The sequence below is a fragment of the Chiloscyllium punctatum genome, chromosome 15, assembly GCF_047496795.1.
Source record: "Chiloscyllium punctatum isolate Juve2018m chromosome 15, sChiPun1.3, whole genome shotgun sequence".
In the NCBI taxonomy this organism is placed as follows: Eukaryota; Metazoa; Chordata; class Chondrichthyes; order Orectolobiformes; family Hemiscylliidae; genus Chiloscyllium; species Chiloscyllium punctatum.
The window spans coordinates 85,045,474-85,062,947 of record NC_092753.1 but is presented as its reverse complement, the minus strand read 5'-3'; the positions used below and the strand labels follow the sequence as shown (position 1 = coordinate 85,062,947).

At 41.1% G+C, this 17,474-nt stretch overlaps 1 protein-coding gene across 1 annotated transcript in view; it reads right to left on the bottom strand.

Moving 5' to 3' along the window:
- The window catches only part of bace2 (beta-secretase 2), an 83,083-nt gene that overhangs the window by 28,013 nt on the left and 37,596 nt on the right, over positions 1–17,474 (bottom strand). The window contains exons 3-5 of the mRNA XM_072585697.1: positions 8,325–8,541; positions 8,009–8,146; positions 3,253–3,387 (exon numbers count right to left, since the gene is read on the bottom strand). Of these exons, the coding sequence (XP_072441798.1) occupies positions 3,253–3,387; positions 8,009–8,146; positions 8,325–8,541 (490 nt within the window). The remainder of the gene's footprint in view (positions 1–3,252; positions 3,388–8,008; positions 8,147–8,324; positions 8,542–17,474) is intronic.

The following is a 17,474-nucleotide window of genomic DNA, read 5'->3' as shown; positions in this document are numbered from 1 at the left end:
ACAGACCCAAGAACTGAACTAACCCATAACCCGGTTTAAACAGCGGGCTGGAAGAGCCAATATGCCAGTTATAATAATGTACTGTGAGGCAGTCCTGGAAAAAGAAATAACTTTAAAAATTTTATATAAATACAAATTAAATTCGTGGGAGTATCCTTACTGTCATATGGGGCTCAGTGATACAGTGATAGACCTTACATTGAGGATTTGAGTGCAATAATTTAGGTTATCTAACTGAGTGCATGCTGTTGAAGATGACATTAATCAGCTCAGCTGTTAACCAAGATCCTCTCAAGTAGCACAAAAGTTCTGTGGTCACATTTGAAGTAGAGCAAGCTTCCTGGTTGATATTTATCCCCTGGCAAACTTGAAAAGACAGAACATTTCATCATTACTTCTTAACTTTTTGTGGAGGCTTCTGTTGTATGAATTTCTGCATAACAACAAATGATCACACTTCAAAACGTCCATCTTTGTTTGTAAGTGGGTCACAAATTCATAGAATCATCGAATAGCCCATTTTCACACTGTAGGGATTCTGTCCATCACGTCCACACTGACTCTCCAAAGAGCATCCCATCCAGATCCACCTCCCCTACCCTACCCCTGTACCTTGCATTTCTCAAGGCTAATCCATTCCTAGACACTACGGCCAATTTAGCACTGTGGCTCAGTGGTTAGCACTGCTGCCTCATAGCACCAGGGTCCCAGGTTCGATTCCAGCCTCAGGCAACTGCCTGTGTGGAGTTTGCACATTCTCCCTGTGTCTGCGTGGGTTTCCTCTGGGTGCCCCAGTTTCCTCTCTCAGTTCAAAGATGTGCAGGTCAGGTGAATTGGCCAGGCTAAATTGCCCATAGTGTTAGGTGCATTAGTCAGAGGGAAATGGGTCTGGGTGGGTTACTCTTTGGAGGGTCAGTGTGGACTGGTTGGGCCGAAGGGCCTGTTTCCACACTGTAAGGAATCTAATCTAATCCATCTCACCTGCACCATCTTTGAACAGAGGGGAAACTCATGCAGACACAGGGAGAATGGGCAAACCCCACACAGATGAATGAAAATTAATCCGGGTCCCTGGTGCTGTGAGACTGCAGTGCTAATCACTGAGCAACTGTGCTACACTATATAAATCTAGGCTCATCCATTTTAAGTAAACAAACGCTAGTGTATCTCCCAGAGTCATAAATGGCACTATTCAAATGTATATTTTTATATTCAATAGAATGAGAAAATTACATGTAAAACACAACTGAAATATAACAGAAGCCATCTAGCTAATCTTTGACTTTCAGAACAGCATGTTCCATTCTCATTGTCCCCCAAACCTAATCTTATAGTATCCTTTGCAGTCAGCGAAGTTTAACTCTAAACCATTTCACCTGCTGAACTGACAATGAATACAAAACAAACCAGTTTGGATGAAGCAACATTGACATGATCTGAGATTTTTTTTTTAAACAAAGTACTTTCCTCATTCTTTGTAGATATGCTCACAGTTCAACATCCTGGAACAGCCAACTTAAAAATCAGATTGACTGAATGTTGCCTAGCAATGATTCAGCCAACTAATACCGTTGGCTTGTAAAGCTGAGTGACCTTCCTGACAGGTTGAAGAGAATTGGAGGGGAGGGAGTGCGAGGCTGATAAAAGAAGCCAGTTTAAACAATTACATTTAATAAATTTCCAAGCATTGTTTACTTTAAAGGGCAAACTCACACTGGGATGTAGAACAAGTAGCTGCCCTTTGTATTTAAGTATCCAGCCAACTTTCACCGACTACCCCACACTGGGTGCATTACTCCAATCTGCAAACAACAATTGTACAGCTTTAACTGTCCCAGTAATGGGACAGCAGACAGAAGCAGGATGTCTTGCTGTCTAGTTCTCCCGCAGCTGTGGCAAGACATGTACAGCCACTAACTGGAGGATGTCAGTCTTTCTCCTCTCACTGGCCTGCAACGTCAAGGGACAAGTCACTTATTTGCAGATTTTAAGTAATTTTGAAATGTACAATACCACACCATATTTTAAACAGGTAGACGCCTCCACCCATAGCAGCAACCAGAAACATTTCTGGAATTCAAACAGGGCACAACTGCAGCAATGTTATGAAGCTCTATCATGTAGCACTCGAAAAGGCACCAAAAAGTAAATGCCCACTGCCCACACACAGAAATTAAAGTGGGGAACTTTAAAATAAAAAAGAAAGCACAGCTCTGAGCCCCATAATCCATCATTGCAAAAATAGCACATATACATTTCATTTCTTCCTCCCTCAATAAGTCACAGATCATTTAATATTTCTGCACAACTTGCACACGGTTTCTATTCTGTTACTGGTGAGAAGCAGGGAGGTTTATTCTCACATTAGTTTTCAAGTTGGGAAAAAAAAATCACACTATTAACTTTCTGTCCACAACGGTGTCTGAACATCCATCTATTGTCGATGAAACAGCGAGAATACTGTATCTGCTACATCTTAAAAAAGAAAATATCAAAGCTTCCTATTGAGTTTTGAAATTTCTCAGGTTGTACATCAAAAGTGCAATTTTTGAATTACCAATTTGCAGGTTTCCTTCAACATTTTCGATTGCATCTTCCAATACAGTACCTCAACAACACACCAGAAGCAACAAACTCAACACATGGAATTTAACAAACCTGTTCAGTAAAGGTAGATTGGCAAATATTCCTTTTAAATTTGAGAAAGTCATAACTAATCCTCCAAATACATGAGCAAATGGTCAATCCCATACAGCATGAGCTTCGATACAAACCATATAATAACTAAAAAGGACCTTGCTGTCAAATATAAGCTCCTTTACTTTTCAGCTCATTATGCTCTTTCACATTGCCTTATAACACTCATACAGCTGTATTCTGCACTCATACGCTCTGATCCATCAACTAGATTTCTCAGAGTTGACTAAAGACTCAAATTAAAAATAATTAATGGAATTCTACCTATGCAACTCAACAATGCTTTGAAAAGTAGAAGGCACAACTTGGGCTTGAATACCAGCACTTTCAAGTGAACAGCAAATGTATTGAGCCTAATACTAAAGTTATTAAACAGCTCCTTTGTAATCAAGTCATAAAGTGGTGGTCTTCACTTCAACACTCAAATGCAAGAACTGATGGAAGGCATCAATTCCAATTATTTCTCATTAGATATTGAATGATGCTCTCCCACATTTCAATTAAAATTTCTTGCCTCCAGCAAACATTGCACCTTAGAATGGATGATGTGCTTACCTCTGTACAGTCCAGGTTTAAGTTCAGTTCCCCCACTTCCAATTTAAGAACCTCAATTTGGTAATACCATTCTCTTTTGATCGGGGTATACCATATATCACCCTTGTACAGACTCGATTCAATTCCACCCATCACCTAAAAGCAACAAGAAAAAAAAACTCTATTATAATGGTCAACATTATTCTAATACAAAGGCAAGTCTAAAACTTTCAAGGTTCCTTTGACAGTACTTTCCAAACCCTCAACCTACAAATGACAAGAGGAAACATCCCATGGGAACACCATCACTTGATAGTTGCTCTTCAAGTCCCCAGCATTCTGACCTGGAAAAATATTGCTGGCTCAAAATCTGGAAACTACTTTCCATATAGCAATGTCATGTACTTGCATCCTGGGGACTGCAGCAGTTCAGGATATGGCAGACCACCATCTTCAAGGGTAGTTAGGAATGTTGGCTTTGCCCGCTATGCCTTCATTCCCAGAAGGAAAAATAATATTTTGTTGAAAGTCAACCCATTATCATAAAATATCCTCTGTTGACTGCAAGGGTCCTAGATTAATTAGGCTTGTTGCACTCTCACCTTGGTTCCATAGGAGCTGTGCAAGAAAAATGATGCCTTAAATTTAGCATAAATTAAAAATCTCATCCATAAATCATGAGGAATTGGAAAAGAAAATGAAAAGAACATATCAGTCAAGAAGCTAGTAAAGAATGCTGCTTAGAAGCTGCGATAGTAGGTAGAGGAGAGATAGGGAGCTCTGCTCTACGAAAGGTCAGTAGCAAGAACACAAAAGGTACAGATCCTCAACATGGATGTCTTTTACCTCCTGCACATATTTTACCCAAGTAGGCTTTTATTCAAAAAGATCTTTATATTATTTTGTTGGTTCATAGAATAATGCATTCTTTTAAGAAAGAAAAAAATAGTTTCATTGCAGCTGAAAGTGACAGAATTTCCATTTACCATCATTTGACTGTAAACCTAGTGCAAGGGTTGGGGGCGGCGAGCAGTGTTGTAGCTTTGTCATTGCACTAGTAAACCAGAGATCCAAGACAAAGTTCTGGGGATGTAGATTTGAATCCCACCATAACTGGTGCCAAAATTTGAATTCAATAAATAAATCTGAAACAAAGATTTGCCCTATGGCATGGACAAGTTGGACCAAAGGGTCTCTTTCTGTGCTGTACATCTCCATGACTCTATTTCAAAGCAACTTCTGCCACCAACGAGAAACCTGTCAATTGCGGTTGTATATGCTCACCTGCTTTGCATTGTTGCCATTAACAAGTGTGCAACAACCCCTATCATTTTTCTGGTCAGCAGTTCAGGACAGCAGCTATTTCACTGCAAGAGAGTAGAATAAAAATCGTCCCTGTTTTTAATCTGATGTAGAGTCTCAACCTCAATGGGATTGTGCATGATGGTTGTTTCTTCAAGCTAACTTCAGTTTCTTACAATGCTGTACAGGGATCTTTTACACAGAAAAGGTAGCTCCTCTTAAATGTAGCTGATAGATTTAGTTTTTTCAGTAAGGTGGACAATGATACTTAATCTCAAAGTTGATGATTCAAATCCCAAATTGTTTTTTTTTTAAGATTAGATTCCCTACAGTGTGGAAACAGGCCCTTTGGCCCAACAATTCCACACCGACCCTCCGAAGAGTAACCCATCCAGACCCATTTCCCTCTGACTAATGCACCTAACAATTTAACGTGGCCAATTCACCTGAACTGCACATCTTTGGACTGTGGGAGGAAACCGGAGCACCTGGAGGAAACTCACGCAGACACGGGGAGAATGTGCAAACTCCACACAGGCAGTCACCCGAGGCTGGAATTGAACCTGGGACCCTGGTGCTGTGAGGCAGCAGTGCTAACCACTGAGACACTGTGAAAATATTTCAGTTTTTTTTTTAAGAAACCAAAAACTGCCCTTAATCCCAAATATTACAATTAACGCTCCATATTGGACGTCGAGAATCTCATGTTTGGAAATATCCTGATTATTCAGCTTCATCATTAACTAAGTCACATGTGCTTATGCAAACAGAGAAGAATAGCTAGATGATAGATCAACTAGATACATTTGAATTGCTTAAGTACTGCACAAGCCTAAAAATGGATGGCTTGAATTTTATTGTTAGTCTGGATTAAGTTAACTTTCATGCATACAGCTTGCTCTGGTTTGACACTACAACAGCAAGTGTGCAAGAATTACACTCTAGTGTTGTGGCACATACATACAGCATATGAATTTAGTTTTAGTCTTAAAAGCACAAAGAGGGAGTTAGAAGACACTGTCCATGCAAAGATTTAGAATGTAGAATGCAGCAGATGTGGCCAGTGATGCGAATTTAACAGGAACATTGGCCCTAGTTCAAAATGCACACTAACTGTGTAGAAGGCCTGTTTGAATACAATCAGTTGGGTGTAAACTAGTCAAAAGAGCAAATATTAAACAATGAAAGGCAAGTGAAAGAGGGAGCTTCAGTGTAAAAAGATCTCAGTGAGAAAACAAAGGTCTAAAAAATCCATTTCCTTGTACTGAAATTTCAAGGATTAACTTGAAAGTTGCAATACAATTAACCATAGAAGCAAATGATAACATACAATGACCTGTTTTCCCCCTCAAACATTCTACAGCTTCAGAATTGGGCACAAACTGAGTCTAAGGTGCATTCCCAGTTCTGTGGAACGCACTTTCCGCTGCCAACTACAGAAACAAAATTACTTACAGTGTGGAAACAGGCCCTTCGGCCCAATATTTGAAACCTTTTCCTTTTCTAGCATCACATTACTGCTTGACATCCCATATCATTTCTGCATCTTCTTCAAATCGAATATAACTGCGCATTTAGTGTTAGATAGTAATAATTATTGCTAAACATATCTAGCGTTGCACTGTAGATTGTATGGAGTGTTGTTAAATCTATCCAATATGATTATTTACTGGATTATTTTAAAGTTTAATTACTAAAAAACACTATATATTTATCACAGTATTTCATCTTCTGTCTTTAGCCCATAAACATGTCCAAAGCTTTACTGTACTGCATTAAAGTCATACAAAGATAACTTGACTATTACCGCTTTCTGTTCTTTGGTTGGCTGTCTGTGGGAATGTGATTAGCTGCTCCAAAAGTTTGATGACATCACTGCAGCTTCACCCTAGGAATTCCCATTAAAGAATGCTACACTCAATTACCGAGAGTAAGTAAGTGAGTTAAACTTCTCACAACAAATAATTCAACAGCCGTCAGTGAGATTTTGAGGTCAACAATGGACATCTTTCCTCTGTTCAGGATGCAAAACCTGAACCAACTTCACAAAAGGTCAGTGTTTAATTATTAAAGAGGGATCTATAATGGTCGTCACTGAATGAGAGACAGATACTCAAGTCTCTGTTGTTGCATCAGACCTCACATTGTGCGCTTTTGGGTTAATTGTTCTGTATTCATGAACATGAAGGATCTTAACACCAGAAATTTCCTTTCCCCACTTTACGCCTGCAATAAATCCATAACAAAATGATTGCATTGCAGCTTTAGAATGTTTGACCTTAAAACACCCTGCCACCAGCTCCGATTTCAGTCCAGTGCCTGCCAAAATACCACTGTTCCCATTAAGAGTGTTTTACTTAAAAGGCCGCTAATTTGCATACATGCAGTTAGCTCTCTAACTGTACAAAATGTGACCAAGGTGTGGATCCAAACTCTGAGAACATTTAATTTGAGATTTCTAAACAGCAAATGGTCATTTCTACTGCAGGCTGTGGCAATCCAAACCACTGCATAGAGGTAATTCCTTTTATACTCCAGATTCAGTGGTTTACCCTGTTTGAAATTCACGGGCTTGGAATCAGCTGCACTTAACAGATATTGCCTCACTAACTGCTATATTTTCAGGCAATATGAAATAGGAACAGCAGTAGGCCATTCAGCCCCTTGAGCCTGCTCTGCCATTTAATAGGATCATGGCCGATCCAACATTCCTCATCCACTTTTTTTGCATTGATTCCCTGATTGATCAAAATGTCTATCTAACTTAGCTTTAAATACGCACAGGAACTCGGCCCCTACGACTCTGTGTGGCAAAGAGCTCCAAAGTCTATCAACCTTCAGAGAAGGAATTCCTCCTCATCTCAATCTTAAATTTCCAAAGTTAAAATTCACATAACACCAGGTTATAGTCCAACAGATTTATTTGGAAGCACTAGCTTTCAGAGCGCTGCTCCTTCAACAACCACCTGATGAAGCAGCAGTGCTCCGATAGTTAGTGCTTCCAAATAAACCCGATTTGGAGGTGCCGGTGTTGGACTGGCAACGCCAAGTTATAGTCCAACAGGTTCATTTGGAGGCACTAGCACAATCATCTGAAGAAGCAGCGCTTTGAAAGCTAATGCTTCCAAATAAACGTGTTGGACTATAGCCTGGTGCTGTATGATTTTTAACTTTGTCCAAAGAAACCTGTTGGACGATAATCTGGTGTTGTGTGATCTTTAACTTTGTCCACCCCAGTCCAACACCAGCTCCTCCACATCGTGGCTACTATTGACACCAGTAAATGTTCAAGTCAGAACATTGAGAATTTTTTAATTGTTCAGAGTTGAGGCTGTGGAAGAATAGGAATGTTGATGCAAGCATATATTTCTAGGCTCCTAGGACTTGGCTCAAAAGTTCAAGCAGCTGTTTGAAGGCAATAAAGGGCCGATAACTCTTAGTTTACAGTCAGAACGTGTCTTTTCTCAGAACTTACCAGGCTCCCTCCTGCGGGACTGGCCTGCTCTTCACCTATTAGTGACAATCCAGCACCACACATCTGCAGTGAGAATACATTTGGGATCTTGATCTGTTTCACTAATGAGTCAAAGAATGGCTCCACAGAACTGGACGGCTGTAAAAGAACGAACAGGCAGAGTATAAACAATAAGGAACCCAACTGGCTGCAGATCATTAAATTGGCTCCACAGTTATTTCTCAACATTTTCAAACAAAAAAGTAATATTGATCCAAGCTTCCTTGGGAAGGCTGAAGAGATAGTGTTAAAATTACTTGAAATATAATGAACTTACTTTGGCTAACATACTGTAGGCCAGCCCCAGAATGCCTTGCCAGTTTATCCCAGGCAGGAAGAAGTCCTCTGATTGGAGAATAGTGGCAATATTGATAGTGACAGTGCCATTAGGTCCTTTTGGAATTGCGACAACATCAGTGCCGAGTTCACCTTCCCAACTTCCCTGTGTATATCTGACTAACACAAACTGGTCACTGGACTTATAGGTGCTCGAACTGGACAAGAAAAGGAAAATAAAAAGTAGAAAGGTTTAGGATCTCACTAATTTACAGATAGAATTCCTCATTAAGTACCTTGCAGAATTCTGAATAAATATGATGTGGCTATTTCGAAAAAGAAAAAAATATTAAATCCAAGGTAAAATGAGAAAAAAAACCAATAATATTGAGCTTCTGATTGAATTCATCTCATGTCAAATAAATCCAACTTTCCTCAGAGTCCAATTTGGATTCCAGCTCCACATTGGGAATGCAATAGAAGGTCCATATTATTTAAAATATCTCTTTTTTTGGGCTTGGTTCTTTGACTTAAACTAGTGACATATGGGTTTTGTTACATAGCTTAAGGGGTTCAATCTTTAAACTTGTCAGCATTTCTGCATTTAGGCGATTTCTTTAAAAAAAATGCTTGAGAGGCACAGTTTAGTGACTAATGGGAACTTGTTAATATATTCTTGCAATGTAAACAAAGTAAATAGTTGTATACAGAAGATTCTGGAATTATTGTGGTTGGGGGAAATACTTGTAAAAAGTTTCAATTTGGAGAGTTCAGTCAAAGTCTTGATTGTAGCTGGATGTATAAAGTGGTTGTTCCCGAGAAAGGGAGAAAAATCATTTAGAATTCTTAAAATGGGTGAAGGATAAGGAGTTTAATTTAAGAGTTCCAGACAGAGTGCTTGGTTAAAACCATGAAGTGGTTATTTGAAGTTGAGAAAATTTAAGTTCTGTTTTATGACAAATCAAGGAAGAGGCGACTAAGATTCTCATCAGTGTGAATTGAAAGGCACAACTCAGTCAAATCCGATTTGGGATAAAGGAGGGTAGTCTCTATGGTATTTACAACCATAATATGATGCTATTTGGGATTAATGGGATCATATTGTTTTACTGTGTTTAAAAATATTTAAACATGTTCAATGAAAACAATTTGGGTCACTCTATTTTGTCATTTTTTTTAGATTAGATTACTTTACAGCTATTCATCTTCTGCATAAAAACCTTCCATCTTATTGTTAAAACCAAATTTGAAACAATGTGTCCTTGTGTTCCAGTGACCTCATTAAAAGCAAAACAATAAAACATATGATTATCAACGCAGATTTCAGTCTGGGATCTGGCTTGTCGAATAACATCAATTGGAACCACAACAGGATTCAGCCACATAATCTCAATCAAAGTTCTACTGTAGTACAGGGGAACCCTGCAATATCAGCACTGGCATTGTTTGAGCATGCCAATAGACGACCATGTTCGACTGGTTCAAATAAATATCTGATTTCATGGTGATATCCAATGAAATGGATCAGCATTCAAACAAAGACAGATATATGATCATTAATTTCACTGTTTTTTTAGGATACAGATTTGGGTTTCTATCGCAACAGTGTCAGGTAGCAGTCAAGAGTAATGGAATAGTGTAAACTTGCTTGGTGGGGGGTAGGATTGGGGGCTATAAGGGAAGTGTTTGGGAAGGAGTTGGTGGGGAATTTTGAGAAATGTAGAAAGGGGGTGTGTGTGTGCGCGTCTTGGCAACAAAATGGAGGGTGTCTCAATGTCATCTCATCAGCTACATAAACAGCTCATCGATTTAGGGACAAACAGTACAAGGCAACAATATGTATTTAAATAGCAGCTTTTACATTATAAAATGTACCAAGGTGCTCAAACAAAGTTTAACACCAAGCCATTCAGGGATATTAGAACAGTTAAGAAAGAGGTTCTTCAAAGAGGTATGTTTTGCAAGGATGCAAGGGATATAGGGAAGCCTGGAGGTTTGGTGCCTGAATACCAGAGCTCTGGGCCTTTTCAGCTTAAGGCCTGGTGCTAATGGTGCAGGAGTTAAATTGGGAATGCACCAGGGGCCAGTAATTGGAAGACAGCAGTGATTCATCAGGAGGGTCATAGGAGATAATAGTGAGGTAATACCATACAGGAACTCGAAGGCATGGATGAGCATTTAAAATCAAAGAATCCATGTATGTTAGTGAGCAGAGGCGATGGGTATGTGATGCAGAATAGGATATAAGCAGATCTTTGGGTGACCTTGATACTTAATTAAAAAAAAGGTATACCAGTACTTTACTGACAATAACCCAAAATATCTGCAGGAAATTAACATAAAACCTCCACAACAGATTTGCTCCAACCATTCATTATATAGTTGTTGGAACATTGGATGTAGACTTGAACAGTGATAAAGTGTCATGGAAACAAAGCTATTCATCTTGCACTCATCAGGTGCAGGATGCAAGAAAACATGGACCCTTCTGTTTCGCCACGTTCTAATTGGATCAGAATGTCACTTATAGCTATGGTTTCCAACTCTGTCGGCCATACTCCTGGAAGTACAAAATCTCCCAAACTCTAATTTGCAACTATTTTTTGATTAATCAACCAAGGTTTAAAAAAACATCATTTCTCATGTTGCTATTTTACTCATGAGTTGCTTATAGCAGTACCTGGGAGATTAATCTTCAAAATTCCAGGGTAAGATTAAGGATTAGTTTCACCGTGTACAAAATTGGCAAATGTGTGCACATGCTTAATAAGACCAGGATCAAGGCAAGCTGTGAAGCCTAATGCAATCAAACAGACTATTAGTATTCAATGTGGAAATTCGTGCAAGGAAAATAGTGGCATGGGCAAGGTAACATTATCCACACTAGTGCCAGGCAATAGCCATTTCCAAACAAATCAAACCTAAAGACCTCTGTGAAATTCAGTGGGATTGAACGCATCCTTTGAATCCTTACTTTCAACATTCTGACCAGAATGAACTGGATTAGCCATATATACCATGGCTACAAGGGCAGGTCAAAACTTAGGAATTCTGCAGCAAGTAATTTACCTCCTGACTCCCCAAATCCTGACCACCAGCTACTTGTCAGATCTGTGATGGAATACTCCCTACTTGCCCGAGTGAGGACAGGTCCAAGTCAATGCTTGACACCATCCAAGACTAAGCAACCACTGGCATTGAATGACACTACTTCCACAAACTTAAAATATTTAATCCTCCAGCCCAGTACAGTGTACACAATAAATAACATGTACTGCAACCATTCACAAAGGTTCCTTTCATAAAAGAGTGCAAATCCATGAACACTCCCATCTAAATAAAAGGACAAGGGCAGCAGGTGCATGGTAACATCATCGATAAGTTCCCCTCCAAGTGTCACGCCATCCTGACTTGGAAATATATCGTCATTCCTTCAGTGTCACTGGGTCAAAATCCTGGAGCTTCAATCCTAATAGCACCACGGAATAATGACATCACAGTGACAGTGGGACAGCACAACTGCTCACCAGCATCTTCAAGGATGGTAACAAATGCTGACCTCTTGGGTAATACCCACATTCTAAAATAAATTTTTAAAAAAATCAAAGACAAAAGGGATAGACCTGAGTAAGACAACTTTAGCAAGAGAAGTGCAGTAGAGGTGAATGAAAATAAAACATACAAGTGTTGGAAGTCTTGAAATAGGTAAAGGTGGATAAATCCCCAGCAACTGATCAGGTGTACCCTAGAACTCTGTGGGAAACTAGAGAAGTGTTTGCTGGGCCTCTTGCTGAGGTATTGGTATAATCGATCGTCATAGGTGAGGTGCCGGAAGATTGGAGGTTGGCAAATGTGGTTCCACTGTTTAAGAAGGGTGGTAAGGACAAGCCAGGGAACTATAGTCCGGTGAGCCTGACGTCAGCGGTAGGCAAGTTGTTGGAGGGAATCCTGAGGGACAGGATGTACATGTATTTGGAAAGGCAAGGACTGATTCGGGATAGTCAACATGGGAAATCATGTCTCACAAATTTGATTGAGTTTTTTGAGGAAGTTACAAAAGAGGATTGATGAGAGCAGAGTGGTAGATGTGATCTATATGGACTTCAGCAAGGCATTCGATAAGGTTCCCCATGGGAGACTGATTAGCAAGGTTAGATCTCATGGAATACAGGGAGAACTAGGCCATTTGGATACAGAACTGGCTCAAAGGTAGAAGTCAGAGGGTGGTGGTGAAGTGCCACAAGGATTGGTGCTGGGTCCTCTACTTTTTTTTAAGATTAGGTTAGATTAGATTAGATTCCCTACAGTGTGGAAACAGGCCCTTCGGCCCAACAAGTCCGCACCAACTCACCGATACGCAACCCACCCAGACCCATTCCCCTATATTTACCCCTGCCCCTAACACTATGGGCAATTTAGCATGGTCAATTCACCTAACTTGCACGTTTTTTGGACTGTGGGAGGAAACCGGATCACCCGGAGGAAACCCACGCAGACACGGGGAGAATGTGAAAACTCCACACAGTCAGTCACCTGAGGCGGGTGCGAGCATAAGAGGTACAGTTAGTAAGTTTGCAGATTACACCAAAATTTGTGGTGTAGTGGACAGCAAACAGGGTTACCTCAGGTTACAACAGGATCTTGACCAGATGGGCCAATGGGCTGAGAAGTAGCAGATGGAGCTTAATTCAGATAAATTCGAGGTGCTGCATTTTGGGAAAGCAAATATTAGCAGGACTTATACACTTAATGGTAAGGTCCTAGGGAGTGTTGCTGAACAAAGAGACCTTGGAGTGTAGGTTTATAGATCCTTGAAAGTAGAGTCGCAGGTAGATAGGATAGTGAAGGCGGCGTTTGGTATGCTTTCCTTTATTGGTCAGAATATTGAGTACAGGAGTTGGGAGGTCATGTTGCAGCTGTACAGGACATTGGTTAGGCCACTGTTGGAATATTGCGTGCAATTTTGGTCTCCTTCCTATCGGAAAGATGTTGTGAAACTTGAAAGATTTCAGAAAAGGTTTACAAGGATGTTGCCAGAGTTGGAGGATTTGAGCTATAGGGAGAGGTTGAACAGGCTGGGCTGTTTTTCCTGGAGTGCTGGAGGCTGAGGTGTGACCTTATAGAGGATCATAATTATGAGGGGCATGGGTAGGATAAATAGACAAAGTCTTTTCCCCAGGGTCGGGGAGTCTAGAACTAGAGGGCACAGGTTTAGAGTGAGAGGGGAAAGATTAAAAAAAAAGAGACACCTAAGGGGCAACTTTTTCTCACAGAACGTGGTACGTGTATGGAATGAACTGCCAGAGGAAGTGGTGGAGGCTGGTACAATTACAACATTAAGAGGCATTTGGATGGATATATGAATAGGAAGGGTTTGGAGGTATATGGGCTGGGTGCTGGCAGGTTGGACTAGATTGGGTTGGGATATCTGGTTGGCATGGACGGGTTGGACCGAAGGATCTGTTTCCATGCTGTACATCTGTGACTCGATCTCAAGGGCAATTCGCACAGCACACCACTCAAAGTAAATTTTGGAACCATGAAATCAAAATTGTGAAGCACCTTTTAATAAGAATTAACTGGGAAAAAGATATTCCAATGGGTAGTAGCTGACTGGCAAAGAACATAGGTGCAGCCTTTCTCGCCTCTATAGTTTTCCAAAAGAAACAGGTTACAGTTTTTCAGCTAACATGGTCATTGCCCAAACAGAGTAGAGAGAATGTCCAGAGGAGGCTTAGCTACAGGAGCCAAGAAAGGAGTTTACGCAAAATGAACAAAAATAGAAAAATGTTGGACCCTTCGCGCTTATCCACTGGGGTGGGGGGGGTTACAAATTCCAAACAACTGCATCTTGCCTGACTCTTTTCCTGATCCATAGCTCTGGCTTTTGCTGGCTGGAGCCAACTTTACACAAAGCCACTTTCTCCATTAGATTGCTGCACTCCAGTCACTTTGCTAGCAGACTCTCTCAATTAGGAGAGATTCTCAATATTTTACACCCCAGCAAGCATTATTGTCTCAGTTTTGCTTAATAATTACCAGATTGTATACCTCCTGAGGAGTTTGGCGGGGATCCAAACTCCAAGGAGAAGCAATGCTGAAGCTTTGAACACTAATTCAAATACAAGGCTGAAACCATTAGTGGAATACAACAGTAATAAACACCTATAAAAGTGAAGTTATTTTTATATTAAATAATATACCGGGCACTCGGATCTGTCCATTGTTGTTAGTCTTTGTCATCTATCTACTGAATGGGACACAAACAAAATATGTGATCCAACAGAAAGCAAGGAGGTGGAAGAGAAAATCCAAGGTAATAAATAAAGAAGCAATTGGTTTCTAATTAACCAGACAAGTCTTGCCATTTTTCACAATACTGATCAGTCGAAATGACATTAGCCAGCTTAATGACATTAGGCAACCTTACTAAAACTTAAACTCTTTATTTTGTTTGAAATTATGCTCATAGCTGAGGGCAAGAGGAGATTGCAATTTATTTGCCAGGTCAGTTTTAAAATGAAACCTTCTACATGACTCAGAATTGTAGCTAGGTTTTACTTGGTATCTTTGAAATTACAAATGTGGGTTCAAGTCCAAACTAAGGATGTCAAGTGTTAAAAACAAGTTCTGAACTTGCGCTGCACTTTCAAAAAGTTGCTTTTTTTTAGATGGAACAGTGAATTGAAGTCTTGCAAGCCCTCTCTGGTGAACAGAGAGAAAAAAAATCCAATATCACTATTTCAGAAATCAGGGGACTTTTCCTGTAGTCCTGGGATAATATTTATTCCTCAACCATAAGCTAAAGTATAACCACTGCAGCAGATTAACCACTTGTCAAATCATTGATATTCATGGGAACTTTCTGCACCTAAACTTGCTCTGATTTCCACTCGATAACATGAACAGGAACATTTTAAAACAACTTCATTAGATATGTAAAGCCTTTGGAACTCCTGAGATCGTGAACATTGCTATATAATGTACCCTCTTTCCTGAATCATGTAGGTTAACATCATTCAATTGGTAAGAATTTCCAGAATGGAAGAGAGTGTTTAAAAATACAAATTCAAGTGTAAAACTGACTGTAAAGTAAAGTAATATGGGAAAGCAGTGTCATGGTAGTGGTCGAGCAATCTAGTACTGCAGGCTGCTGTGATAAATTGTTACTGGAATTCAAATTTCACTATCTGAAACATAAATCTAGCCATGTCACTGTTGATTGTCAGAAAAAAAAATCTGATTCTCCGATACATTTTAGGAAAGAAAACTTGCCATCATTACCTGGTCTAGACAATGTGTGACTCCAAACCCAATGCAATATGGTCGACTCTTGACCATGCCTTCAGTAGAGATTAGGATGGGCATTAGATGCTGACTGAGCCCACATGCCATGATTACTTTGGTTTGTCATTCTTTTTAAAGAAGTATTCAGTCAGTTTATGCTGTACAGTAATGGTAAATGTCAATCAATGCTTTCCTGATCAATGTGAGACATGGCTATTATAGCTCTGCCTCCCACCTATAGCAAATTGTTCTGACTTTTCACATTAGTAAATACAGCAGCTCAAATACAAGAGTCTTCCCATCAGCAAATTAAAAAAATTAAAAACGCCAAGCCAAATACTGGGATAGATGTAGTCACCGTAGAGCGAAGAGTTTGTGCAGGAGGCAATGTTACAGAGAAACATCACAGAGAAACAGAGATCACTTACAGAAAGTTAGTGACACCTTAATTTTACAGGACAGGGAAAAGATCAAGAGGCAAATAAGAACTCCCCACCTACGTCCGGGACACCACCCATACCCTCCACCACCTCCATGATTTTCGCTTCCCCGATCCCCAATGCCTTATCTTCACCATGGACGTCCAGTCCCTGTACACCTCCATCCCCCATCACTAAGGACTCAAAGCCCTCCGAACCAACCAGTACCCTTCCACTGACACCCTCCTTCGACTGACTGAATTGGTCCTCACTCTTAACTACTCTTTCCAATCCTCCCATTTCCTCCAAACCAAAGGAGTAGCCATGGGCACCCGCATGGGCCCCAGCTATGCCTGCCTCTTCGTTGGAAATAGTGGAACAGTCCATCTTCCGCAGCTACACTGGCACCACCCCCAACCTTTTCCTCCGCTACATCGTTGACTGTATCGGCGCTGCCTCGTGCTCCCACAAGGAGGTTGAACAGTTCATCCACTTTACCAACATCTTCCACCCCGACCTCAAATTTACTTGGACCGTCTCAGACTCCTCCCTCCCCTTCTTAGACCTCTCCATTTCTATCTCGGGCGACCGAATCAACACGGACGTTTACTATAAACCTTCCAACTCCCACAGCTATGTAGACTATAGTCTACAGCACCTCCCACCCCGCCCCCTGTAAAAACGCCATCCCATATTCCCAATTCCTTCGTCTCTGCCGCATCTGCTCCCAGGAGGACCAGTTCCAACACCGTACAACCCAGGTGGCCTCCTTCTTCAAAGACTGCAATTTCCCCCCAGACGTGATCGACGACGCTCTCCACCGCATCTCCTCCACTTCCTGCTCCTCCGCTCTTGAGCCCCGCCCCTCCAATCTCCACCAGGACAGAACCCCACTGGCCCTCACCTATCACCCCACCAACCTCCATATACATCGTATCATCCGTCGTTATTTCCGCCATCTCCAAATGGACCCCTCCACCAGGGATATATTTCCCTCCCCTCCCCTATCAGCGTTCCGAAAAGACCACTCCCTCCGTGACTCCCTTGTCAGGTCCACCCCCCCCCACCAACCCAACCTCCATTCCCGGCACCTTCCCCTACAACCTCAAGAAATGCAAAACTTGCGCCCACACCTTCCCCCTTACTTCCCTCCAAGGCCCCAAGAGATCCTTCCATATCCGCCACAAATTCACCTGCACCTCCACACACATCATTTATGCATCCGCTGCACCCGATGTGGCCTCCTCTATATTGGGGAGACAGGCCACCTACTTGCGGAACATTTCAGAGAACACCTCTGGGACACCCAGTCCAACCAACCCAACCACCCAGTGGCTCAACACTTCAACTCCCCCTCCCACTCCACCAAGGACATGCAGGTCTTTGGACTCCTCCATTGCCAGACCATAGCAACAGGACGGCTGGAGGAAGAGCGCCTCATCTTC